The sequence below is a fragment of the Musa acuminata genome, chromosome BXJ3-11 (genome assembly GCF_036884655.1).
Source record: "Musa acuminata AAA Group cultivar baxijiao chromosome BXJ3-11, Cavendish_Baxijiao_AAA, whole genome shotgun sequence".
In the NCBI taxonomy this organism is placed as follows: domain Eukaryota; kingdom Viridiplantae; phylum Streptophyta; class Magnoliopsida; order Zingiberales; family Musaceae; genus Musa; species Musa acuminata.
In genome coordinates, this window is record NC_088359.1 from 32,029,106 (window position 1) to 32,057,102 (window position 27,997).

Genomic DNA, 27,997 nt, shown 5'->3' on the forward strand with positions numbered 1-27,997 from the left:
CCCTCTTTTCTTCCTATGATTTCTTCTGTGTCTAAAATTCATCTCCTCTAACTCGGTCTTCTATGTCGGTTTTGTCAGTACCGTCTCACTCTTTTCTTCCTATGTCTCCTTTTGCGTGTCTAAATACTTAGAAATTTCAAATCACCTTCTCCCTCTTTTCTTCCTATGCCTCCTTCTGTGTGTCTAAATACTTTGAAACTTCAATTCGCCTTATACCTTTTTTCTTCCTATGCCTCCTGTGTGTCTAAATACTTGAAACTACAATTCACCTTCTCCCTCTTTTCTTCCTATGCCTCCTTCTGTGTTTAGTTTGATATTAATGATACTTCCTTGCTCATCTCCTCCTCCAACACGACCTTTTATGTTGATGTTGCCAATACCTCCTCCCTCTTCTCCACCTATGCCTCCTCTTTGTGTCGATATGAAACAGGTTCATATCAATACAATCAGAACTACTCTGAACTTCAATCCACAGTATGAAAATCAAATCATGCATTGATCAACGTCCGAGTTTGATGAGTTGAGGATTTGAGATTTGAGGAATCAGCAAGACCGTATAAGTATAGAAAGAAAGAAAAAAAAAACAATTAAAACAAGTCCCTATCTACTCTATAACACACTGCTGGATCCAGGATTCATATTTTTCATACCAGGGATGATACAATATATACTGACCGGTAAAGCGGTATATAGATTTTTAATATACCACCTGTTTCATTGATATTACACAAATCTGATAGAATATTAAAATTAACACCCTATCATATAATGTTCATCTGACACTTCCCAGCATTATCATTATCGATCCGCTCAAGTTTGTCAACCATACAAGCTCAGATGTAACACCATATACTTTAAAATAGACAAGTCTTGCACAAATAACAAACGCAGAAAACACAAAATTGAATGAGCATCAGCTGCAAATCCAAGACTTGCCAGAAATGAAACTCAGGGCCAAGATCATCCTGTTAGTTTAATCATCATCAACTACACGAATAATATGTAGGAAACATGCCAGATCCATATCATCCTCTGAAGGATTCATCCTCCTAAATCGTGATCTCACTGGGTGCGTGGAAAGTTCTTCCACGGCATATAGCTTCGAGGTTCTCCCCAGCGTAGGAGCAAAGTGGAGAGATTTCCACACCTGCAAGCAAACATGTCTATCAGATAGACTAGTTCCAGCATCAACTGATTTAGTTTTATGAATTGGAGTTGGGTATTGCATGATTAAAATTTCCTACAGCATTTCCTTATCAAGAAGTAAGATGAATCGCTGCAAGAGTAAATGCTGCAGCGATAGACGTTGAGAAGATTACCAGTTAGGTATAGAGGCACTGAATGTGTCAAAAAGCCACCAGCTGCAACTACCCAACGACTGTGGAGGCGAAGAAGCATCAGTCGAGCACTGTCGGGAGTATCATAACTTGCTCCATTGGCATTCTTGACGGGTGCAAATTCCTCCTCCCTTGGGACCTGTCTTACCAAATCACCATGTGTAAATGAATCCAAGACAAATATCATTCATCAATAAGCAGCGAAAACAATCCAGACAAAAGATATGGGAAAAACAAAATATCTCAAGGACTCAAAAAAGTGATTCCATGACAAACCAACCTCAAAAAGTGCCATTGATGGAGCATATGCAAATGCATCAAAAATGAACTGCTCCAGCTTAAATCCAATAGTAAATCCATGGATTGAAGGGATTTTCTTCTCAGCCAAGTGGTAACTGCATTGCAATTGTGAATTTAAGCTGCTGAGGATCTGATGTTGAAGTGGTTAATACAATGTGATATTGGTATTTAACTAATGAATCAATAACTCCCAACAAAAAGTGATATCAAGATGTCAAACAGCTTTACCAGAAACTCAGAGAAGCAGGTCTGTATAGAATAGAATACCCATTTTTAACAAATGATGATTATGAACATCAATTATTATCATATATGCAGCCCATGTGAAGGATATAATGGTTCAAATATAGGCATCAGTTTAAATCTTAAAGCACTAAACATTATTAGATAGTTAAGGCAATCCAACTGTGTTTCACCATCTATGGCATGTCCGATGGATCAAAAACTCTAGAAAGAGTCCACATAAAGCAACATAACCCACAACATAAGTTGATAGTGTAACAAAAACAAACTCTAGATATGAAGTGGAAACTATCTGAAATTACAAGAAAAAGCAAACTCTAGATATAAGTTAAGCGCCTAAAAATCTTGCCAAATATAAGAAAATCATAGTGAGAGATACGGTAAAGTCACTGAAAAAAATACGAAGAAAAAATTGTGAAACTATTTAGATACAGATGTTAGATATGTTCCCTAAAAGAAAAAAAAAAGGAAAAAAAAAAAAAGAAGTAGGTTCCTTCTAGATTCCACCTTGAAGTAGTCAAAGTAACAAAATGAATTTATTAAGGGCTTACGTGCTGTCTTTTTCAAGGCCATTTGCTACTTGATTCAGGAAATCCAGGGTGAACATATGTAGGCATACCTAATACATGTGCAAAACACAAATGATTAGCATATGATCATCTACATTATCGTAATTGTGATTTGCTAACAATTGAAGGCATAATGAAAATTGATAATAGCAGAAATAAGAAACAATACCAAGATCATATTGGAAAGACTTCTAGAAAAAGAAAACTAACACATGCACGATAAATAAAATCTAGCTGATCAGAGAGTTAACTTATATTCTGAAAAAAAATAATCCTTTCCTTCAGGTACAAAACTAGATCCAGAAAAGTTAAGAAGACTAAAATCATAAAGTATTAATAACGTACAAGATTGGTATACTAGAAATAGTTTGATGTAGCATCCATGATGTTTTATATCAGTGTTTTCACTATATCCTTATGTCTTTAGCATTTTCCATGGTTTATCTAAATTGTCTTATAAATCATAGGTTATTATTTCATATTTTCTGTAGTACCAATCATTTTAAGTTTTATTTTGCTGTTAGAGCAGCAGTTAATATCATATTGGATTCTCATATGAGGTTGTCATTGCATGTGCCAAATGCAATACTTAATAATTTCTTTGTTTTCACGCATGATATTTTTCCAAGAAAATGCAAAAGTGACAAAGCAATTTTGAGGAAGAATGCGATAAGGAGATTTAAATGCAAAAGCAATAAAATGCAAAAAGTGGCAATTGATTTACATTACTCCAACAATAGCGAAGCCGTCCAGTGGTCTGATTGATCTCAGTTGTCATTGATGCATCCATCTCGCTGTATTCAACCACTGCAAAAGGCCCACCTCTGCCTCTCTGGACAAAGATTCCAACCTTTTCCTGTGGGTAGGCCTGATTCACATGCACACTGGTAAGTCTTTTACTTGCACAGTTAGCACTTGGACAAGACAAATTATTTCAACCAATTATATTACATACAAATGGTACTTTAGCATAGATTGTAAAATGAATTTTGAAACAAATATAAATTGGCATAATCTTCCAGCAAGCTAGAAAATTCACCCCTAATCAGCTGCCACTAGTGACAAAAAGAATTGGCGATGACAACTTACTAAGACTTTTTTGAAATAGAAGTAAATTGTGGATATCATGCGGTTTGTAACATCAGGCCTCAATTAATTAAATCATGTAACTTTCTATTTCTTTGACATCCTACAATTCGAGAAAGTAATGGATGGCATAAGATAAAGCTAAAGCCTTTCCAGATAGGCCTTTCATTGATTTGGTTATTGTAAAGACACATCCAAAATCCCTCAGAGAAACTTCAAGCTGACCTTGAAAAATGAAATGTGCCCTTCCCTGTCTTTGTAGATATGATAAATGGTCGTGATCATATAACATGGACAATAACAACTAGACTAATCATCATCATTCAGCTACAGAAACAATTCCAAAATGGAAGCTCCATTGAAATTTAACAAATTGCAGAACTTGCCTACTTTGCAGGTGGAAACATCTATCTTTCTGGCTAAAAGCATGCTCAATCAAAGAACAAACCTCCTAGAATTCCTGTATACCAAGAAAAATTCTAGAAGGCAGAACATCGTGATATCATATATTCTCAAAGATACAACGTACAATAAACCACAACATCATGATGCTTCCATTGTGAGTAAACCAATGACAATGCATTAAAAATAACTACTACAGGAGCCACTACATGATCAAAACAATCAATGACAGACCCCTTTAACAATTATTTCAATTTTCAAACACAATTGTCAAAGCTTTTCAGATATCAGTATCATATGTGAGATATCATAACCTGATTAATGTGAAACATCAACTTCTCACCTTCCGTACAACTTTTGCTGCAGCGGCCACACCTTTGTCAATAAAATATCCCAAGAATGCTGGATCAGCAACACGGACCTGCTCTCAGGTGTTTTAGTAAAGATAGATGGAAGGTAGTTCATAAATAGCTAAAGGAACATCTGATCTCACCAGCACATTATCAACTCCATAACAATCTACATATTTCACACCTCTCATTGCCATATCTTCCAGTAATTTTGAAGATTTAAGAGCTGTAAAAAGGATAAATCATATAAAATTTAGGAATCTGAGAGATCAGGAATACTATTAGCAAATAGCAAGCAGTAAATCTAGAAAAACATACCAGAATATAATCCTCCATTTCCATCAGGAGCCCTTGAAACCTGGGTTTACAGAAAAAGACTTATGACTTTTCATGCAATCACAAAATTGGCAACATATTAGAAAGAAAGAAAGCTGATGTGTTTATGGAGTTCAGTACAATGGGAAGTCAACATGTTAGTAATAGTTCAAATAAAAACAACAACAACAAAATCATAAGTCCTAACTTTGTGGGGTTGGCTATATGGATCCTTTGCCACTATTGAGATATGTAAAAGACCATATGTTTGATTATGTTTAGATATTTAAATCTTTATATATTTCTATTAGAGTCTTTTTATATCTTCCTCTACCTCTCATCTTACCACTAACATTAATCATTTCGCTTTTTCTAACTATCACATCCATAGGTCTTTTAAGCACATACTCATACCATCTTAACCGATTCTCTCTTATCTTATTCTCTATTGAAGCAATACCTAGTTGATCAGTCAATGACAAAGAAGAGATAGAAAAAAGAAGAATAAATAACTTGCCAGCCAATGACTTTGATATATGGTGTTCAATTCTCTAAGAAATAAGAAATAGGAAACAATTAAAGTCAAACATGGCATATATGCTAGTTTGTCAATATAGACATACACATGCCAAGTCAACATCCAACTTGTAGTCTCGTTCTACCATCAATGTCGGTTAGGCATTTGTTGCAAAATTTACTCTTCAACTTTGTCACTGATGGTACATGTTTGTCATCTTCATAATGTATGCGACCATGAAATATATTTTAAGACCTAATTCATTGTTATAGCATTATTGGAGATTTGTTTTTGTGGACAGGGGCAATACTTGGCATTTCCATACTATCGGCTCAAAAACTGATACAACTACCAACAACCGTATCATTTGACTCTTATCACCAAGCTTACTAAAGCACAAGTGGCTATATCTTTCCTTGAATGGCATAACTGTGGTTTCCTGTACCATGCTGGCAACATACCCAAAACCATTGCGCCACCGATATTCAAAACCTTGCAATGAATAAGTCACTGTCAATTCACTTGAGATACAGTGGTTAAGTTAGTAACAAAAAATCCCCATCTTTATTAAGAGAGTCTCAATGATAAATTTTCCATTACATGTGGTCTCCATGATAAATTTTCCGTTACATATCTCCATGAGAGAAACAACATGGAGAAAGACATAAATATACCTTATGCGGAGTCTCCATGATGAATCTGCCATCCCCAGAAACACAGGGAAGTGTACCTTGTTGGAAAAATGTCACCTGCAAAAGGAAAATAAAAAATAAAAAGAAGATCAGCAAAATAATTTCAAATGCATAACCTGTTAAGGAAATTCAAGCCTTACTTGATCAGATTCTAAGCCAAAATATTTATGACTTTCGAAGAATTTGCGGGTGGCTTCATCAGTAAATGGACTAGTCATTATGTACCAGTGGATCGGCATAAAACCAGCTGTCCATTAACTAAGAGAATCAGGTTAAGCACACACAAAACATGTTGAAAAAGGTACAGAAAGTAAACCTTACTGTCGTTTGACTGAGATGCAAGTTTTTGGATGCACAAAATTCTTTCAGCCTGAAGTTGAAAGAGTGATTTTCCAGATGGAAGTCCAATATCTAAAGTAAAAGATAATAGGGCAAAATATCAGTCTGCATTTCCATTTAGTCATACAGTAGGAGTCCTCCAACTTGAAACCCAGAATTCTGAAGTAAATTCCTTATATGAAGGATAAAATGGAAATCTTGCCAGCAAAAGAAGTTCAACCATCGGTGTATCAGTTTGACATATTAAGGTAATTATAATTCCCTTATAGAATATTTTTAGATGCAAGAACTCTGGGTTCATGTGTCTTCATTAAATGCCATTAAGGCTTGTGCACAAGGCACTCAGGTTCTCCCATACGATTAACCACTCCTGCATATACATAGTAGATCTAGCCCTCTAGACAATGTTCAAGCTACAATTCAAAACAATTTAAGGTAAATAGGCACCAATTGATTATTTTCCCCTATTTTTGTGTAGTATCTAAATTATAGAAAACTTTCACGACTCAATCTGATAGACTTTTTAGTACAATCCAACAGAGGCAGTACACTAAGAATGACAGCATTATCGTTATAAGAATACTATTAGTAGACCAATATAGAATTAGTAGATCAGTTACTTACTGAAACATCCCTTCGGGTCTGAACTTCCAAGACGGGTGCCCTGTGAAAAAATTGCAGAAGAAAAAGACCACATATGTAAGACTTCCTGCTTCTCGCTAAGGTGTAAATAAGGCTTCCTATGTCTTAGTAATAGGAAAATTTAACTATGTATACAACTTTCTGATCAGCAGCATTAATCCCAGTAAGAACAAAGGAATTACTAGCACCATCCAAGAAGTCATATTTTAGCATCTCTAGAGACTTTATTGCTGATGAAAACGATCCACGTAGTGTTTTCATTAAATTTTACATAGACTACTATGCTCTAAGCCCTTAAATTTGACAGTGAATTCACATCAAGTGATTGCCTGCACATTTTTTTGTCATTTTTTATTCGACATGACAAATTCAGTCGACATTTTTAGGCATCTTGCAATAGATTAATCAGTTTCAATTATCTCAATTGGGTGATTGGTTATAGTAGCCGGGGAGTAGACAACAAATTTGAGATCATAAGAATTTTGCAACGAAGAAGCACGAGAAAAGAAAATGAGATCCACAAAATCGCAAACTTTTAAATTTTAATACAATCATGGATTGATCATAAAGATAATCGGAACAACTAAAATGAATAATAAAAACATGGAGTAACCAACAGAAAGCCTATGATAAAAATGAAACAAAAAGATAGGGGTATATATTTCATGTAGTTAGACAAGATCTACAATATAGGGAGAATGGAAGAATCAGGATATGAAAAGCTTGCACTGTTAATGACTCCACTTAGTTGGTTCCGTAATTTCAGGAATAGTTTGCATGCTTGTAAATACGATTAAAGTGCTACGTTTGCAGTGGGATCTTTGATGATAGTTGCAGAAGCAAAAGTCCGTCAAGTTTAGATGGAGCAAAGAACTAGTGAGCATAACCCAAGTTTGTTGAACTTAAGTACCTGTCCGCCAGAAAGAAGTACCACAGCTAACTTTCCTTCTGAAATAGCCTTCAATCCCCTCTTCCACCACCTCTCTCTTTCCTCAAGGCTTCTTGCTTCCACAGTTGAAACACTAGCCTCCGGTACGGGCTCAACAGCAGGCAACGGCAGGCCTAAATATTTCTCACCCACAATCAACAATTAACATTGAGAAAAGGATCTATTTGAGATCCAAGAATGAACAGATTGCAAGTCATTGGACAGTTTAAGCAACAGTCTGAAAATACTCACCTTGAGATCCAAGTGAACATCGAATGATCCGATCGATTCTAGGAAGATCTAAGCTCTGACAGAGAACAAGCAGACAGAACTAAGTGATCCACAAAGACACAACCATGAACCAACATGTCAAGAACTAATCAAGAGACCCAAATGAACCAGAGAATACCAGATTTTCCAGATCAAGCACAACTGACGCTATACGTGTCACAAGAAAAATCTCACTTTTATAAGAATTTTAGTTAAAACCACGAATCAGGAATCTCCGTTTCGTGTACAAGGAAAGGAAAAACACAAATCTTCGAGCGAAAAACCACATGGAATTCACCGCAAACCCGCATTTCTTCTGTCAAGAGCCTACTGTAGACGCAGCACAAACAGATTCGAAGATCCAAAATAGCAATAAAGAGCCAACTGGTCATGACAAGAATAACCAAACCTCGATGTCCTTCACGAGGAGGTTGCGCTCATCCGGCGAGAGCTCGTCCCAGAAGGCGAAGGCGTCCTCTTGGCCGTAGTCCTTGAGCCTCTCCAGCAACGCCTGCGGAGGCGGCGGTGGAGGCGACGGCGTCCCCCTCCGCCCCACATCGGATCCGACCACTATCTCCTTCATTCCTCCTTCCACCGAAACAGAGCAAACCGAGCGGAGGCAGAGGAGTTCGAACCGCCGAGACAAAGGGGCAGAGGGTGCACGTTATATACCCTCGTGGCTTGTGGCCAACGCAGAGGCTTGCGCCGCTGAAGCTCGCGACAGCCGAGTCCCTAAACAGCCAATACATTCTTGACAAGCAGGGAAATAGAGCGGGGACCACTTGACAGGACCAATGAAAAGAAAGAAGAGAGACGGGAGCAAACATGGGATCAAGAGACCATGCCAAGTGACTGAGGGAGGGAGGGATCAGATCCTGGAAGCGAATGCGCCTGCAAGTGGCCTTTTGTTTTCCCTTGTAGCTGAAGGGAACAACTCACTCACTTTGCCTCCTTTGATGATGTAAAGGATGAACAACCAATGATCCAGTAATAACTATTGAGGTTGAGGTTTAGAGAAAGAATAATGGTAATAATAAGAAAGTTCTTGGCTTCCTACACAAGTAATGAATTGCGTAATAATCTCTCTTTTTTTCTCAGTGATGAAGACACACCATCAAACAGATTAAACCATGTTCATCAGGTAAAGGTTCGAGCTTAGATATTGGTGGCCAATACAGATTGATCAATGGTTTAATAACTATCCATCCATACACCTCACCAGCATAAATGAATATGCTCAGCTATGTCAGACTTTTCCTTGTAATCATTGTGTTCTACCTATGTGTGTTATAAATGGAATCTGTGCCAAAAAAAGGAGTTCAACATCTGTTGTCTGACACATCTTGGAAGAGAAGCAATGAATCTAAGCTTTGATTGATCCAATCACATCACTGTTGATGAGACTTTCTTTGAGCTGTTAAATGGAAGGAATTCAGCAAAACATCATCACAGCAGTGAAGGCATTCTTTGCTGAACCTACAAACCCAGCACTTGTTTGGGTGAGTGCTCAGAGTTCATTTGGCTACAGGAAGGGGATGTGGTAGAGACAAGGCATGGTCCATCAGATAGTTGGATTCTCCTCTCCCAACAATCCAATTATGGAGATGACCCCTACCACCCATTAGGTTGTCTGCACACCACTGTCTCTCAGCCTGTAGGGTGGGTTATCTCTAAGGAAAAAAATACATCAGAAGAAGAAGTGAGAGGAAAGAGATTGATTTCCTGATTGTTTAGTAGTAGTCATCAGAATCATGTTTTCTGTATTATGATGTGGATGTCTCATCTTTCTTCTAATTTTAGTTGTCATTCTGTATTATGAGTTCTCATTCTCATCAGATGCGATCTAACATAGATTCCACTAGTCAAATCTCTAATCCCCTCTCTTATCTTTCAGATGCGATGTAGTGTTTCTCCTTGATAGTTCAATCATCATATAATTTATATATTAAGAGCTTGTAGAAAAGAAATAGTTCGATTCCATCAAAATATGATAAGATCGATTTTAAATCTAATGGATAAATATCCGAATTTAAATTAGTGGAATAATCCGAGAATACGGAAGAATACGACTCCGCCGCCATCGGTTCGTACCGGCCGCCTCAATCCAACCTAAACAGTTGGCCGTTGACGACACCGCGACGATCAAGTCACCATATGACCTTCGACTGCCGTTATATTTACCTTGGCTGCCATCCTCCCTCGACACGTGGACCGCGCCCGTGATCGCATACGCGCCGCGCCCATCGTCTTCTTCTCTCTCTCTCGCTCTCGTGTCGCCCGTTGCTCTCTCTAGGGTTTCACAAGAGGCCAGCTCGAGGCGTCCTTTTCCTCCGCGCAGGTAAAAGAGAAAAAGGAAGGAACTTGGATGGTCTCTGCCCGAATTACGGTTACGTCGTTGCCTCTTAGTTTGTCCGATCTCTGTGGGTCAGCGTTTCTTGGCATCCTGGGCGGTGTTTCGGGGATTTGATATGCTTTCCATCGAACTTTGGTTTTCACCTCTCAATTTGTCACTTTGAGAGAAGTCCTGACTTCCATCGTGTCTTTGTTCGGACAAGATCAAATGCTTTTCCTGCAAGGAATCCGGCTTTATGGTAGGTGATGGATTGAGCATCGGATGTGACGAGCCATGTTCGTTTGTGCTTTGTTTGTCTCCGCGTGAAGTGCCAAACTCCTTTTTCTGGCATTTTAATTGTCTTGTTTCAATTTCTCCATGACTTGCATCTTAATGGAAATGAAGATTATATGTCACTTAGGGCTCAATCTTTAGAGTGAGAATGTATCCTAAGTTCCTAATTACGGCTACAAAGTTTCTCCCGGGCTTAATTTCTGTATGTCCCTAATCCTAATTCTTCTTTAGAGACATTTGGATTGTTTGTAAAGGCTTGGACTTGGTGTAAAATTTTGCTTCGGTGCTTGGTGAACAATATGGAATCATTCCTTTTGGTCCACCCGAGTGATAGATTTCTGAACGTGCCCTTCTTCAGTTCAATTAAGTCTAACAAGGTCCGTCAGCATGAAGTGCGGATATCTAAATTAGGGAGTGGGCTAAGAGTTAGATGTGGATGAGTTTAGTGGTAGCTCCCCTCATAGCAGCTGCAGTATCTAAGAGTTGATGTAGCAAAACTATGAAGTAGATGAGAAAGAGGTGGAGCCTGTCAAAACATAATAGTGTTTCCTACCATTGTTATTTTGACAAGAATGGTTACAGCATGACTTCATTTTGCTTTTAGATTTGATTAACTGAACTGGACGGGCATGACCATCCAATACAAGGATCATAAATAGAATTTCCATTGCCTGTTTCATAAGAGCTTGACTAGCAAGCAACTGCTTTGGATTAATCAAGGAGGTGTTTTGGCAGAAAATGACATGTAAAATTTAGCTGGAAAGTAAAGTCGGAAAGAGGTAAAGATGGCAATTCTTGGAGACAGTGGGTATCTGAGTAACTGTCCTCTGGCCCAATTGGCTGTAGCTATTCCTTATTTTCTAACTGAAGACTATGTGTATCTTGTGTTTGTTCGTGACATTCAAGATTTTGTTGGACAATTTTCTTGCGGTTGAATTCTCTGTCTTGCAAGATCATTATTAATTTTGGCATTATTTTTATGCGACGGATGTTTACTCTTTTGTTGTTACATAGTCTGACATATTTCTCATCATCCATGCTCTTGAGGATTATTTTGTATTATGTTTGATCTGAATTATTTAGTTGTTGATGGCATTGAAGTTATGTTGTTGTAGAATGGCTGGAATTTAGTTCTTCATTGATGCCCTTTAAAAGTTGAACAGGATAATGTTGTCAGATCTGGCCTCTACAGCTACTCATGGTTGCTATGACTAATGAAACATATAATTTTTTGTTGGTAGTCTTTGACTTTATATAAAGAGATTTTAATTATTTTTTTTTTTATTTCTAGTCATTTGGATAAGGCAAGTCTTTCCAGTGAGGACCATTAGCTATCCCAAGTTGTATGTGATTGCGGCTGGATCATTATAACGGCGGAAGGTGTTTTATTGCTGCTTGTCTCACAATGCTGCAGTCTCACATCGTATGTGGTTGTTCAGTTGTATTTGGTCATCAGTGTAAGTTGTGGTTTACTGAGTATTACATATGGGAGACTTTAAGGATCACCGAAGTTAGAAAGTGCATCAGGTCTACTGAAGGTGTTTATAATTTATATTACTGGATATTTTTTCCAGTATATATTGTAGGATTCTTCTTGAGTTGCTACTATATTGTCTTAGTTACAAGTGCACATATGAGCTGTCTGGACCAGTTAAAATCATAATCACCAGGAAAGCAGGGTTGTCTTAGTGGGCAAAGCCAGAATGAAAATTTGGTAGATTGTGTATGAAATGGACATGGTGTCCCCTACCAGCGTAGCATTACGTCCGCACAACCTAGTTATGGAGGACAAGAAGCAGGTAGGATCCATGTTTTGAACACCATAACTTGGGATTGATTGCGGTGATGTTGTTGGTATCTATTGGCTGTTCATATATCACTCAATTTCTGAAACTCTTCTCATGCATAAGAGCATCATGACTTTATTCAATATTCTGACTTCTAAATTGTGAAGTGTATATAATTCATCGGTAGGAAATTGCAATTTATTTCTACTCTGGGGTTTGGCTGCCTTCAGGACTTTCCATATTCCTAATCATTTCTATGATAGCAGTTCTCATTAAAACTGCAATCATCAAATACTAAACAACTTGATTGTAAACTATTGATCACCACTTATTAACATTTGACAACTTTTTTTCGTTTTTCAGTTATGTTCAGCTCAATACTATAGCAGCCAAAACAGTGAAGAGCACTTTGGCCATGGAACAGCCACCTCAACGATCTCAGCCTCTGACCGGAATTGTTTCTGGTGCCGCCCAAAGAGCATATGCTGCTCCTACCTACCAGCCAGCTGCAATGGTTACTGGAGCTCAAGCAGTAACAGGAGCCATGCCTCACCTGACACAACTTACCTCAGCATATCCTATTAACCCAGTCAATCTTGCAAGCCCGCATCAGCTTGTTTACCAGCAGGTCCAACAGTTCCAGCATCAGCAACAGCAACAACTCCAAGCCTTTTGGGCCAACCAGATGTCAGAGATAGAACAAGCCACTGATTTCAAGAACCACAGCCTACCGCTCGCCCGGGTAAAAAAGATCATGAAGGCTGATGAGGATGTTCATATGATATCAGCCGATGCCCCTGTAGTATTTGCCAAGGCATGCGAAATGTTTATACTGGAACTGACACTCAGGTCATGGATCCACACCGAGGAGAACAAGAGGAGAACGCTGCTGAAGAATGATATAGCTGCTGCTATATCCGGGACTGACATATTTGACTTCTTGGTCGATATAGTTCCGAGGGATGAGTTAAATGGTGACGGCCTTGGGCTTGCGAGAGCCGGAGCTCCTGCCGAGTCAATTCCTTATTACTATCTACCGGCATCACAGATGACAGGTTCTGGAATGAATACGGGAAAGCCTATAGGTCAAACGACTCGTTCAGTGGCTTATATGTGGCAGCAGCCTCAGGCACAACAGTTGCCGCTGCAGCATCTCCGGCAGGCAACCGATGGTGAGTGAGCTAATGTGTCTTCAGGGATCTTTTTGAGACACTACTCTTTAACTTGTCCACTGTATAAATCGTTGGTGCTTTTTAGACCTCAATGCTCTTGCTTCTTTTGCAAGCATTCATCCTGCAGTAGTGTTCCTTCACAGATCAAGTTTGGTCTTTTTATTGTCGCCCTTTGTTTGTTCTTTATCTCTATTCTTGTGTGTTTACATGTATTATTTATGCCTTGTGCCACTCAAGGATCAACCTCAGTTGCAATCTCTTGGTAGGTTCTGAAGATCTGATCGTTTTTAGTCTTCTATTGATCGGAGATTTACAGTGCTAAGGTCTATAATAAAGAGTCAAAAGTCCATCCGAGAATAATTGCATGAGGAAAGATAGGGTACAAAAGAATCTCATAGAGCTAAGATGAGGTCATTATATTGACATCTTTATAATTATTAAGAAATATATTTAGTTTTATTTTTTCTCACGTCGTCGATTTTACTTATGAGGAATGATAAAAAAAAAAAATTTTTGATGATAGATCGAAATCAATAGATGTTTTAATAAAAGGTCGAAGAGCGAGGTCTTCACTCCAGCTCCACCGTCACTACTTCTTGTTAGTCGAAGAGGAGAACACCATGGTATTTATTGTGGTGCTTAGAGAGGACATCAAATAGGGGGTCGACTGAATAGTAGTAGAGTGTAGTGTAACGTTGAGGAGGCTAACCTAGTCCTTGATGGGGAGGAAGCGATTTGCCATTTGCATTCGAGAAAACTAGTCCTCGAGCATTGACACCATCTTCGTAATGGTAATTTCTCAGAGGGCATCAACATTGGACCATGCAATGAGGTTGTTGTCTATGATGCGATCTTCAAAGATGAAATCGATAATCTATGCAAAGAAGATTTGGTGTAACTCGAGGAAGGAAGTCAAGGAGGAAACTTGGAAGTCAGAGGTGAGTTGTAGTTTGTGGTTTTTAAAGTAGTATCTTGGAAAGCTCTTCTCAAGGAGGGTCGTGTCGATGTGATGGGCATGGTAAAAAGGGGTTAGATCAAGGATCAAAATTTCACCAACAACGACACTATGACGAGGTCGTTGGAGTCATCTCTAGACCAATCATCTTCCTCCTTCTCGAGGCTAAAGGAATATGGATGGTCATAGAAGATAAAGGTAACGATGGTTGAATCGAAGTGGAGATCGATCTTTTTATTAGCGATATTATTTTTTTATCCCTTTCTTTTACGTCACGTGGTGTATCTTCCGTCAGTAAAGTTGATGACATGAGGAGAAATGATGTTAAATATTTTATTTTAAAAATTATTAGGATGTCAATATAATTTTTTAAAATTAAAAGATCGAGATACTAAATATATCTAATTAATTCATGGTTTTCACGTATTCAAGGACTTGTGGGCTTAAATTAATTTGAATGGATGTGGGCCGGCCCGGCAGTTTTACCATCGGCCGACTGCGCTCTTCTCCGACCACTCCCTCGCCAGCGAACGATCGCATTCCTCCCCTGACCCTTCGTTACTCCAAGTTTCCGAAGCCTTGCAAGAGGTAGAGAAAGAGAACCCGAAGACGAGAAAGAATTCCACCAATCTCTCTCTACAGATGGGTCGAGCCGTTCTCTCTTCCTCTCTCGTCTCCCTGAGACCAAGGATTCCCGCGGTACCCAATCCTTTTTTACCCAATTCGATGCCCAACAACGCCCTGCGGTTTCCCTCGAAGATTTCGCGGGGATCCCGAACCCGCGCGGCGGCGGTCTCCGAATCCCCCACCGGGAGGTTGTTCCCGAGGGTTGCAGCCGAGTCCACGGGGCCGATCCCCGCGGCGGAGCTGCTGAAGGTCGTGGAGACGGCTGCGAGGACCGGCGCCGAGGTTCTTGCCTTCTCAAGATCCTTTTCTCTTTTCTTAGGTGAACTGCCTTTGAGGTGACTGCTTTGTTTTGGGGGTTTCATGTAACTTACGGAGTTAAGTTGGCTGATGATATTTCGTTTTGCTTCCTTGTAAAGGAGTCTAATTTGTGCTTATCGTACTCCATTTTATGTCTCTTTCTGGAAGATTACGTTGATGTTTAAGTATGACCCGTTTTGTGACCTAATATTTGCTAAAGCTACTACCGTGAATTTTGATTAAAGAAAAGAAAATTATTACTAATTCAAAGTTTATATTTTTCTTCCAACTTTTACGTGCGGTTCTCTTTGCAATGTGTAGCTTATGAGTTGTTTTGCATGTTAAATAGCCTTGTAAGTTGCAAATTTTCTTATGCGCGTGTTTGCTGCTTTGATATGTCGACCATCAATAGGCAATATTTAATAGTACTTTATTTCTAGCTGTTGTTTTTCGTGACAGGAACTTGAACCCACCCTGCTGAACCTTCATTTTGTGTTCCAGGGCTATTTAGAGTCTTGTTAGTTGATGTTGCATGCTTGGTGAATTTTCATGGTCCACTTTTGTGGATTGGTGTCATGACGAAAGCTTGTGATAACAAACTGATCTTTAAAACTGTGATATGTATTTCCTAGATAGGAGATTATGGTAAATGTTAAGGTTTGCTGCAATGAGCATAGACCATCGTTCTCTTAGCAAGAAAGATACAAAAAGGGGGCCAAAATAAGGTATATGACATAATTAAGACATTATGTTGGAATGATGAAATTTTATCGGACATTAAGCTGTCAACTTGTTGATTTCTGTAAGTAATTTGCGGTCCTTATGTTTACATAACATGAGCAAGGAAAACAGAAACGTAAAATTTCTTAGTTTTGAAATAAGGTAAAATAGTGGTATAGTCCTATGGGTCGCTTAGTCAAAATGAACATTTTGAATGCTTCGTTTCTTATATAAGCATATACACATATATACATATGTATGTATGTATATGTATACATATGCATATATGTTTCCATATAGTGTAATATATTAAATATGTGTATGTTATCTTTACCTTTGTTTCATCATAAGCTTTTTGGAATTTGTTTTTTCTCATTCCAGATCACAAATATTCCATGATGTGGATCATGCCATCTAAATTGGAAATTGCTGCCTTTGTAACAATTTTATATAACACGGGGCCTGTTTGTAAGTACAGGTTTATCTATATTTTGAAAATTCTAGATTCACAAGACATGCTAGGCTGGGTTAGTGGTTTGCTTATGTTATTTCAACCAAGAGAGTGGGCACATAGAGAACCCTATTGGTTAGGAACTATGCTATACCTTATATGGGAAAACATCTTGTAGATGGTTAATTTTTTGAAAGCTACTGTACGATTGCAGTTTCTGTATATCATCTCCTTGACTGTAATATGTTTCATCTCTAATCTTTTTTATGTTTAAAATTTTTTTTCCAGGTTGTGATGGAAGCTGTTAATAAGCCTCGCAACATTAATTACAAAGGAATCACAGATTTGGTGACGGAGTAAGAGAAATTAGTTATACGCTGTGCTACATAATGGTGAAAGAACGTATATCTAATGTCTTCAATTTTCTTGATCTCTGTGTGCTCTTGTGTATCTTAATATTAAAACACTATTTTCTTCAAAATCACTTATGTATGCTGAATGAACTCTATGCTGCACCTAAATAATGTAACTGATGTTTCTTCTCTTGTTGATGTGTGTGTGTGTGTGTGTGTTGCTCTTTGTGGCAACTCCTTTTGTTGAAATTTGAAGGTATCTTATTTGTGGGTGCTTTGATTACAAGCATTGAGACAATTTCCTCCTTCCCAACTGATTACTGGCCATTTAGGTCTTACCGGAGATCACTTTTTTGCATCAATAGTTCTCAATTAGGAATTCAGCACCCATATTTTGAGATTTTAGTCAGGTTCCGTTTGAAACTTGAAAGTTCCTACTTAGTTTGCTTGACTTAGAGCTGTGTATCAATAATTGAGATGAAAAGACTTGGATGTTAATCGATGTGAAATACTTCTCTTTTCAGATATGTGTGGAAATTGTGTCTTCTTTGGGTTGTATGTTTAGTTATCACAAGTTAACATATGATTTTCACGGTCTTAGATGTTAATTAGCAAATTTAGATTCAGGAGAGTTTGATTATTTACTCTGTGTCTTCAGAAGTTGGAAAATTAATTAAAAACTTGACTATACCAATTTCTTAGTTCTGGCAGATACATATGTTCATTTATATGAGATTTTGGATGGTATGGATTAAATTGTAGGGGCATAATTTTAGCTTTTAATGAGTGAGATATATTTTTGAATCTTTCATGCATAGAGGTCCTTTATATCATATCTTTGTATACCTTGATCCATAGAACTCATCTAAGTCAAAGACATTGTTATTTGTCTCTGACAGCTGGAGTATTTCATTGCACACCACTAGCCCAAAGTTTTGGCCTTACCATCCATGCCAGCCTTATGGTTTATGTTAAGGAAGCCCTTTAACATACAGTGCTCTCAGGTTCCACATCTCTTCATTATGCCCTTTATCATTCTGCTAAAACCATCAATCCCTTCCTGTTGAAAGCAATATATTTTTTCTCACATATTTTTTAACTTCTTAACTAGTAAGGTCCATATTCAAGCTATTTTTATTATAGAAAATTTTAGCTCAGGAGTTAATGTTTGCGTTTCTTGTGGGTGGATTGTTCACATCATTTTTTTATATCATGTGTAGTTGGTGTAATTTATTTATTCAATCACAAAACACTGGACTTTGTTATTTTTAGCTTGTGTAAAAAATATGTTACTGGAGGTCATTGTTATGATTTAGTAAATTTCTTATAGTAGCACAGAATTATCTCAGTTTTGCTACTGCCAGGACTCAATTAGTTGGCTGTGAGCTTTTGTTGTATTTCATTTATGCATTCAGTTTGCCAGCAGACAATGGAAATATATGATTGCCAATTAATTGCCTGAGGATATACCGTACTGCTAGCACATGTTACTTTTCAACTAAATCTCATTCACGTATAACCAATTTCCTGCAGCACTGATAAATTGAGTGAATCAGTAATTCTGGAGGTAGTGAAAAAGAACTTTAAAGATCATCTTATACTTGGTGAGGAAGGTGGCCTTATTGGGGATTCATTGTCAGAGTATCTCTGGTGCATTGATCCTTTAGGTTGGTTTTCTCAGACTTCTTGTTTGCAAAATAGTATCTGAACAAACTAAAGATGGATCTGTGTAACTTTCAACATAAAAAATACTCGAGACTGTGCATGATATATGCTTTCTACAAGCTTTATTTTACTGTGTTAAATGATCAGGGCAATGCTGCTTTAACTGTATGAGCAGCCAATGAGACATTGCAATTATTGATCTCTAAAGGTGGAAGAACAACTTTAGTTAGCAATTAAATATTCTTCTAGTCTACATTGTTTTAATATTATCAAATTTGGCTTAGGATACATCCCCCTATTAAAGATGCTTTCATCCATATATACAGTTGATGCTAATTTTGAATCTAATGCTTAAGTCTTCTGTGTACAATAAATTTAGTTATGCTTAATCTTCTATTCATTACCTGGTTGGTTTGACACTATTTATGTGTATTTACATAGTAAATTAAGTAATTGATCTATGAATAACTTTGGCTCTTGAGGTCTAGTGGAGAACCAAGGATTAACCTAACAACCCAGGGATTAGATGAGGCAGTATTAATTTAAGAAAGAGGTAGGCGCACATCCTTATAGTGGTTAGTTTCTGTTTACATATCTAGTCTTTTTCTGTATAGATTTATTCATGAGCTTGTACCGGGCTTTGTTGAAGCATAATGCATTTACAGTAAGCTTAAAAAAGTTAAAAAAGATGGTAATAAAAATAAAAGGAGTCAAGATGGCTATCAAGCATATAAAAAAGAGAGCAATGAACAATTGTTTTTTATTTTTCACTGTGGTCAGTTTAGTTCTTGCTATGTAATTTTAAGAACTAAAGATCATTGCCTCCATATGGAGTCCCAACTTGGAATAGACTAGAGTGAGAAGAAAGAGGATACAAAGGATATATCTCATGTAGGCCTTTTTCTATGCTCTCTACCTCTTTCCTATCCCTTTTACCATTCATTCTATTATTTCCTTTCTCTGTTTTGACAGAAGGCTCTCTGCCTTTGACATACTAAGGGCACCATTTGGTGAATTCCCTGACTTTGCCAGCTTTATTTCTCTGTTTTCTTCTTGTCCTTAGGTGCCATTTCCTTTTTCTAATTCTAAACTTTTTGAGGTACTGTTTTCTCTCACTTTTGTGTCCTTCAGAGTTCAGACCAAAGACGGATACATTAGATGATGTGGTGATTGGTGACTTTTGAGGTGGATACCCTAAATTGATGGTTGGCTAGTTGTGAGTCAGTGTATGATTGACATGGGATGCGAAAGTGAAAGTGTCCTGTTGAGGAGAAGAGGTGGCTGTTGTGCTTAGCAATGCGGGCTGCACAATGCAGGGTCGTGTCAGTGGAAACTATGGTAGAGCCAAACAAAACCCACTAAAGCTCTGAGAGCTTTTATATGTTTACCCCTTTGTTAGTAACCATAACCCTGTATGCTAACAACTCAGTATTTGAGTTGGGCAGCAACTGATTGGTTAGAGGCCTCCATGTTTATTATCAGGGTGGTCTTTCACCATGGGCAGCAATTTACTTGGTAATAACATTATTTAACAGTTGGTGAGTTGATCAATTTATCAGAATGGACTATGTACAATAATCCTTGGTCGAACTACACAGATTATGCCTTGAGCATTGGGCAATTACTTAGCTAAAACCTCCTGAATCATGTTGACACTGGAAACTTTTGAGTTGACTGGGCGAGTTTGTGGATCATGATGAGTAGGCCATGAATAGGTTGCTTGTAACTGCTGGTATGAGAAACACAATATGTTTCAAATTCCTTGCTTCGCAAGTTCAGGACTATTCTCTTCATTCCTTTCTGCTCTTGAGAAACAAAAGATGTTGTACTTGGGTCGTTTAGGGCTTGAGATATTTTTCCCTGATATGTAGATGGAACGACAAACTTTGCTCATGGTTACCCAAGCTTTGCTGTATCAGTGGGAGTACTGTTCCGTGGAAAGCCAGCTGCTGCATCTGTGGTATTGGATCTTTTTCACTTGCATTCACTTGCACTGAATTATCTTTGATTAAGCTTGTAATAGGTTTTCCTTTTTTTTTTTACAATGTGTGATTGGAAGGAGATAAAAAAATGGAAATTGTACTTTGCTAAGTAACTTTGATGCTACAAATGACCTTATGCTATGTTTTGAGTCAGCATGATGTTCTTACAATTGTTGTATTACACATTTTGAATGATTATTTTGGGGAGTTCCTGTACAGTGAGGTTATTGGGTCATAAAATCTTGTAATAGTCCTAGCAGTAGCTCCTCGACGAGTATTATAAAAGACAGCCCAACATGCAGGCTAAATGTCAATAATTATGATTGTAAAATTTGTCTGTCAATAGTATTTTGTACCAAGATTTATGTTTGATTGTCATATTTTCCTACATTTTAATGTGATGGTATTGTGCAATTTCTTGTTTTTCTTCTACCATAACAAAGCATCCTCTTTTTCCAAGGTTGAGTTTGTTGGTGGGCCTATGTGTTGGAATACTCGCACATTTTGTGCATCTTCTGGTAAAAGTTGAGGAATGAAAACCACAGATAATTCATTTAAAAGGTAAACCTTACGGTTGAAAATATATGTGTATTTGTGCTTTAACAGGTGGTGGAGCCTTTTGCAATGGACAAAAGATTCATGTTAGTCAGACTGATCAGGTAAATGATTCTCTTTATGATCCACATAGATATATGTTGTTTTCGGTTATTTACAACAAGAGCTTTTGATAGTCCATGAAACTTGAAAAATCCAGAATACAGACTACAAAATGCAAAATTATCACCTCTAAACTTATTTTCCATTTGTGGCATGTTTACCACTATATGGGGCTGGCAGTGGTACTTACTTTTATCATTCAAAAATTTAAGTGCAACCATTAATGAAAACGGTCCTACCTACCCAGGATATATGTGCTAGCTGTTAGCTATCTGGCATGGTAAACCAACAGACAAATGTGGTGTTAGCAAAAAAGGAAAAAACAAAGTAGTGAAAGAGAAAAAAAAAAAGGGAGAATAGGGAAGGGGAGAGGCTTACATTTTCTGTGGAGCAGGATCCTGCTCCTGCATAGTTGTTGTTTCTGATGTTCTGCTACCCTCCGTTCCCTCACCATTGAGAGAATCAAGTGTTGCTGACTTCATGACCGAATATATATCACAATGCAAAACTGGTCATGTTTTTGGATGCCATGTCATGAACAAATCTCTGCTCACTATAAAAGGTTTAGTGTCCCTCTTAAATATATGAAATCAAAACTGGTCATGTTTTTGGATGCCATGTCATGAACAAATCTCTGCTCATTATAAAAGGTTTAGTGTCCCTCTTAAATATATGAAATCATTATGATTAACTTCTCATGTGAAGCTCTAAGGAAAAGAATTTAAAAGGTTATGCTGATTGCAGATATTCTCCATTTCTGGAGTGATGGAGAAAAAATCTGTCATCTTATATATCTCAAGGAATTGCAACCATTACAGATGAAAGGAGTCTTTTTATTTTTTAAAAAGTCTTATTTTGAAGTAGATCATGTTGTTTATTTAAATACTTGTTGAGAAGTTCCAAAAAAAATTATTTACATGTCATCCTTCTCTTCAGATGATATGGGTTAGTTTTTCATTGGCTAGGTGGAACGCTCTCTTCTGGTAACAGGGTTTGGATATGAACATGATGATGCCTGGGCAACCAACATTAACCTGTTCAAAGAATTTACTGACATTAGCAGGGTGCGTGCTCACGTAATAATGTTCTCTAAGTCGTACTCTATTTGGATTCACTTATAGTTGGTGTGTGCAGGGTGTAAGAAGACTTGGTGCCGCTGCTGTTGACATGTCTCATGTTGCTCTTGGAATCGTCGAAGCCTACTGGGAATATCGTCTCAAGCCATGGGACATGGCTGCTGGTGTCCTGGTAATCTTGTCCCTCAAAGATTCATGCAATATGCTTTTTTTGAGCACTGCATATAACTCGATATCCTACATTTTTTTTTTTTTGGATCATAAAATTTTATCTTGAGCTAGTTCTTTTTTACTAAGAAAGGAAACCCATGGCTTATATGTTTTGTGCGTTGTAAGCAATGGTGAGGTGACGAAGTTTATGTCACCTGTTGCTAGCGTCACATTTACCTACCTAATTTAGGCTAATGATGCAAACGTACTCTGCTTTGCACTTGCATCTTCTGTCTTTATCACAAATGTCTCCTTCTGAACAGATGGTTGAAGAAGCTGGTGGAGTTGTGACGCGAATGGATGGTGGAAAGTTCAGTGTCTTTGATCGTTCTGTTCTAGTATCCAATGGTATTGTTCATGAAAAGGTTGTTCTTCTTCAAGCCTCTCACGTTAATGCATGGTTATATGAGTTTCCACGAAAATCTTTTATCAACCACCTTGTGGTTAGTGAATACGTGATGGATAGAACATAATAAGCTTGAACATATCATATATAGCAAGTAGTAGTAACAAGCAAAACAACATTACCAACCAAACACAAAGTTCATGAAGCGATTGCTATAGTAACAAGCAAAACAACATTACCAACCAAACACAAAGTTCATGAAGCGATTGCTATAGTTTTTTCAGCATGCCTACATCTGACATGCATCTGCTTGCTATATTCTTTTCCTAAAGCATGTAATTTTTCACAACTAGCAGTCGATGATGTTTCCGACTTCTGTTTGCTTCCTGAAAGACTCATTGCTTACTGGTGCCTGCATGCTTTAACTGCAGCTGCTGGAGCGGATTGGCCCTGCAACTGAAGAGCTAAAGAAGAAAGGGATCGACTTTTCGTTATGGTTTAAGCCAGAAAACTACAGTACTGATTCTTGAGTGGGCTATCGATCAACGCGAGGTTTATCGTCTGCCACAGATTTTGAGTTGATCCATGGCAGAAGTCAATGTTTTCCTGTTTCTTATACTTAATTCAGCTTCAATTCGTTTAAGATGATATACCCCTGTAAAGTTTGGGAATAATTCTTTTGATATTTTCAGCTTCAGCATTGGGGAATAAGCTTCGTTTGACTTGTTCTCACTCATGGAGGACGACGAAAAGATCCATACTAGTCACTGCAGTAAGCACTTTTAAATGCTAGTTATGGATGGAGCCCATTCATGGTATGGGTATCATTTGGGAATACTGTTTTTTGTTCATGTCGATCAAAACGTGATGTTACAAAAGTTGAGTTTAGGAAAAAGAGTATTGGGATTACAAAATTTGATTTTATGTAAAATTAATTATTCTCCAGCTTTTTCTTCTCCTTATTGTGTTGTTTTAGGGAGTAGAAAATTCTCAAAATATCTATTTTCTAAAAAAATATTGAACAAAATTAATAAAATTTTGAACATCGATGTTTATTGGCCTTTTGTAAAAAAAAAAGAATTTAATTTGTATAATTCAATTCGAGAAAACTAATCATTAAATTATTTCGTTTTTCTTGGTAATATAATAATCATGATCCTGCTAAATAGTCATAAACATAGTTTTCAATGTTTCTCGCATTACTGAACCTAAATTACCAACAATGTTGAATATGAATAAAAATCTATATAATATATTAAACTTATTATTATTCTTTTTTGTTATGGGAATGCGCGGGAACTTTAGTCATCGACAGCCGCGCCAAACGTTTGACGCAGGACCGCGAAAAAAGGGTCTTTAGGGTTCGTCCCCAGCCACAATCCATGGAGGAAGGCAGCAGTCTCGCGGCTTCTTGTCCGGGTAGGAGCAACGGCGGCGGCGAGGGGAGAACCGGGATCATCGATCTCCGCCCTCCTGGTTCATCCCCGGCCGTTGATCTCACCGATCGAGTCCACCTCCTCCCCTGTTCCATCAAGCACGATGGCCCCTGCCCCGTCTCCCACTACTTCAAGCCCAAGCAGACAGGTTCTTTACGATTCTCTCCTCCTCGTCTCATGCTCATGTTTGGATGCCGTTCCTCTTCTGATCCTTCTCCGTGATATAGATGTGGTAGTGGATGATCTGTGCTTGAAAGAAGCCTTCTTTAGAGGGAGGAAGTTGCAGGGCGTCACCGTTCCCCTACCCCCAGGATATCGAGGTGGCATTCCTGATTGGCTTTGAAGAGTTCTCGTAATCTTTATGCGTCAAAATTGATTTATTTTTTTTTTAGGGGGAAAAAAAAGGAAAGAATGAGTTGAGATCGTGAGATGACGTTGATTGCTTTTATGTAGGTTACGTTTTGGACAAGAGTTCGGAGAGTGGGAAGAGATCGGAAACTTCGGAAGGGGGATTCAACCGGTGGTTGTCCCGTGCTGAGTTTGGGAACTTAACCTATTGGAATCATGACAGCCTGCCTTCACCAGACGATCCGCTCATACGGTGCTTCCATTGGTTTTCTGTTTCTAATGCCGTAAGTGCTTCGGTTAAGATTATTTCCTTATTTATGTTTGTTTTAATTTAGGCTATGATTTCGTTGTGTGCTGCAAGTTATTCCTGCAGCATAGATTCCACTGCTTCTGCTTATGGTTTGTTCCTTTTTATTCCACTTAGTTCTTTGTTTATCTTTTCTTCTACTGAATGGCGACTAAGTAGAATGCATTGACCTTTTTTATTTGGGTGAGATTTCGTGGTAGTTGAATTCTTGTTCTTGATTGATCGGTTATCTATGAAACCCTTGTTATGTGACTGATTGTATATGTTGTTTAGAGTCTTCTATTTCTGAGTTATTTTTTCTTTTATTATGTTCAAGTTGTAGTTGAATGAAACAAGATTTTTGTTAGACAGTGCTCATAATATCCAACAGGGAAACAATTTCGAAGTGAGCTGCATGGTCAGGATCAGATAGGAAGTTCTAATGGGTCTATCGTCCAAGTTGTATCGGTTGTCTCCAAGGAGGCTAAGGAGCAAAATTGGTTCTCATAGTTGATTGATAACAAATTTATCAGGAAACTAATGGGTGTATTCAAACACCATATTCCGATTGATCCATATATCTATTCAAGTGTATTTCTTCTCATATACTTTAGACATACTTAGGGTGACACTATGTCTAGTTTTTGGTGACCATAAGAGACATTTGAGTTTTCATATAATTTTCAAAGACTTGCTCGATAAGTGAAGATAACTATCTCACTTCCGTTGCTGGATAACCCTATACACTTTAAACCCAAACCAGTATCAAACCCTCTTTATTTTCATTATGCTCCTTCACTTTCTTGTTTCCACTATCTTTTATAATCTTCACTAATTAACCACATCCGGTTGAGGCCAGGTTGGTGGGGAAAATTACAGTTTTAAGGCACAATTGATCGACCTTATAGGTTACTGTCTCGTTTTAGTTTTTGTCATGTGAGGTAGGCTTTCCCATATGAAGTTATTTCGGCCAACCCATGAGTAATGTCCTCACAAAGAATGGGTCAAGTACGGTGGGATATCCTTTGCAAATTCTACTCCAGTCTTAGGCATTATTTGGATACTAGTGTGACTTGGAAATAGATTCAACTCCATGTATAACTTTTTAACAGGGATTCTTGGTCCCCTTTGTTTGTGTTATTTTAGAATTACAATTTTTAGATAGCATTGTGAATGGATTCCTTTCTTTGTCTCCTGTAGTGGGAAATTACTTGCAAGCACATTTACTTATGAGATACATAAGGTTATTAATGCATGGATCACAGTTCAGTCTTTTTCCTTCTATTCTCAATCAACATCTTATTTTATTTTGGTTATATGCCGTTGTAGGTGGTGTAGGTTTAGCATTTGAATAGGGTGTCTGATATCAGAACATAAATCATATTTTGCATATTTCCTAAATATGTTTGATGCCATTATAATCATAAATTTATGTTAATGCAGTTGCACAAGCCAGTCACCCAAGCAGAGTTGGATTCGGCAATGTCTGTTCAAGGAAGAAATGATTGAACTTACCTGCTCACTAAAACCTCGATGGAAGAAACACTTGGCTTTTATTCCAGGCGAGGCTACTTTCTGAATCCTAGTTCCACTCCAAATTGGTACTTCCATCTTTCAGTCCCTCTCTTCCTTATGTAGTTGTTGTCTTAAGGCATTGATGGCATGTTAGGCCTTCATCAAGAAGGTTTGATAAATTAGAATTCAGATACACAGACAACTTTTTCCTCTCTCTGGCATTTTCACATCAAAAGCTTGCATTTCCTATGGCTGTAGCATGAAACACTAGTAGTTCCATAGCTTTTGCCCACAAGGCTTGAGGCAGGTATGTCTGACATCCATCTCTTTGCTGCTCCACACTCTCCTAACATGATCTTGTGATCCCCATTCTGATCAACTTCTCTGTCCTAGACAACACTACAGCCTCATTGTCAATTGCAGACTGCACAAGGTAAGGATACACTTCTTGTAGATACCATAAATTCCAATCTCTCTTTCTGCACAGGAATTAGCCCATATTCCTAACCACTTAATATTTATCCTGTTAAAGAGTCTTGTTTCTAGCTTTTCTACCTGCCTCTCTAAATCAACACTCAGGTCAAAATCCTCTAATTATCCCTTAATATTTATCCTCTTACATCAAACATGCCCTTCAATCCCCCAAACAGTAGACTGCAAGTCAGAAGATGTAGCCATGGCCACCTAATTAGAAGAAGTCCTCCATGGTAGCCAACTTGATCCAGGGAAAGAACAGATAAAGAGTCCTGAACACGAGCAGATTCTACCAAAATGAAGCTTCTTAAAACTATTGGCTTCACATGTCGGCTGCTTAGCTTAATTATCACCTATGTTGACTCCTTTCACTTCTCTATGTTCATCTGTTGCATCATCTTGGTAAACTTCATGAACACACCTTTATTTCATCCCAGAAGCCATACACCCTACTGGATCAAACGACTAATCTCCTTGTTGAACAAAAGCAATACTTATATGGATATTATTACTTGGTAATGATTAAAAGCTGATTGTAATAAGAAGATGAATTCTATCCTACAAATGGTGTGCATATGAGAAGCAATATCGGACACTCCTGCCGCCATTTCACATAATCAATACATGTACAAGCAGACAATCACATCAATCATTTGCATGTTGTTATGGTTGTAATAAAGACATTCATATGGCATTACATCAATCTTATGCTGCCATTCTGTTATCCTTTAGCTAAATTGTTGTACGATGCACGACGCACGTGACCTGCAAAGGCGGTCGATTTATGAACGCCAGCCGAGCACCCAATTATTGTGCGTGCATACGTACGTGCGTGCGTCCTCGCACAAGATTTGTACGCGATCATCGCATCCGCCGTACGTTTTTCCCCTGGTTGCATGTCCACCGTCCGATGAGCGTCCATGGAGCGACCGTCCCCTCCGTCGCGAGCATCTTTTCTTGGACTGATCTCGTCCCTAATTTAAGAATCTGCGGTGTCATGATCCCGATTCTGGTCACCGCCTCC

General features: G+C 38.0%; 4 protein-coding genes across 10 annotated transcripts; 3 read left to right on the top strand and 1 right to left on the bottom strand.

The window, feature by feature from the left end:
* Nucleotides 1-764: 764 nt before the first annotated feature.
* Nucleotides 765-8,638, bottom strand: LOC135653085 (UDP-N-acetylglucosamine diphosphorylase 2-like). The gene is made up of 15 exons (XM_065174560.1): nucleotides 8,400-8,638; nucleotides 7,973-8,027; nucleotides 7,703-7,854; nucleotides 6,775-6,814; nucleotides 6,133-6,222; nucleotides 5,952-6,058; nucleotides 5,794-5,868; nucleotides 4,606-4,645; nucleotides 4,431-4,513; nucleotides 4,281-4,358; nucleotides 3,174-3,317; nucleotides 2,432-2,499; nucleotides 1,618-1,732; nucleotides 1,320-1,476; nucleotides 765-1,147 (listed from the first exon to the last, which is right to left on the bottom strand). Exons 1-15 carry the CDS (start codon nucleotides 8,571-8,573, stop codon nucleotides 1,050-1,052), a joined length of 1,476 nt encoding a protein of 491 aa, XP_065030632.1. The 5' UTR covers nucleotides 8,574-8,638; the 3' UTR covers nucleotides 765-1,049.
* A 1,533-nt stretch (nucleotides 8,639-10,171) lies between these two features.
* Nucleotides 10,172-13,744, top strand: LOC135585372 (nuclear transcription factor Y subunit C-4-like). 4 transcript variants are annotated; one of them, XM_065174565.1, is made up of 2 exons: nucleotides 10,172-10,328; nucleotides 12,767-13,744. In XM_065174565.1, the coding sequence occupies exon 2, from the start codon at nucleotides 12,819-12,821 to the stop codon at nucleotides 13,581-13,583; it is 765 nt and encodes a 254-aa protein (XP_065030637.1). In that variant the 5' UTR covers nucleotides 10,172-10,328; nucleotides 12,767-12,818; the 3' UTR covers nucleotides 13,584-13,744. The 4 variants fall into 4 exon arrangements, with proteins under 4 accessions (XP_065030637.1, XP_065030638.1, XP_065030636.1 ...); XM_065174566.1 differs by having other exon boundaries at nucleotides 10,203-10,376; XM_065174564.1 differs by having other exon boundaries at nucleotides 10,205-10,581.
* A 1,281-nt stretch (nucleotides 13,745-15,025) lies between these two features.
* LOC135653086 (phosphatase IMPL1, chloroplastic-like) lies at nucleotides 15,026-23,625 on the top strand. Its single transcript, XM_065174561.1, has 10 exons — nucleotides 15,026-15,439; nucleotides 16,914-16,981; nucleotides 18,512-18,645; nucleotides 20,515-20,603; nucleotides 21,086-21,143; nucleotides 21,232-21,284; nucleotides 22,248-22,346; nucleotides 22,417-22,530; nucleotides 22,832-22,933; nucleotides 23,346-23,625. The coding sequence occupies exons 1-10, from the start codon at nucleotides 15,173-15,175 to the stop codon at nucleotides 23,442-23,444; spliced, it is 1,083 nt and encodes a 360-aa protein (XP_065030633.1). The 5' UTR covers nucleotides 15,026-15,172; the 3' UTR covers nucleotides 23,445-23,625.
* LOC135653087 (uncharacterized) lies at nucleotides 23,552-27,996 on the top strand. 4 transcript variants are annotated; one of them, XR_010502302.1, is made up of 6 exons: nucleotides 23,552-23,686; nucleotides 24,220-24,498; nucleotides 24,578-24,670; nucleotides 24,804-24,982; nucleotides 26,428-26,585; nucleotides 27,706-27,996. XR_010502302.1 is itself a non-coding variant. In XM_065174567.1 (5 exons), the coding sequence occupies exons 1-5, from the start codon at nucleotides 23,650-23,652 to the stop codon at nucleotides 26,491-26,493; spliced, it is 654 nt and encodes a 217-aa protein (XP_065030639.1). In that variant the 5' UTR covers nucleotides 23,552-23,649; the 3' UTR covers nucleotides 26,494-26,709. The 4 variants fall into 4 exon arrangements, 3 of the variants coding, with proteins under 3 accessions (XP_065030639.1, XP_065030640.1, XP_065030641.1); XM_065174567.1 differs by lacking the exon at nucleotides 27,706-27,996 and having other exon boundaries at nucleotides 26,428-26,709; XM_065174568.1 differs by lacking the exon at nucleotides 27,706-27,996 and having other exon boundaries at nucleotides 23,592-23,729; nucleotides 26,428-26,709.
* The last annotated feature ends 1 nt before the right edge of the window (nucleotide 27,997 follows it).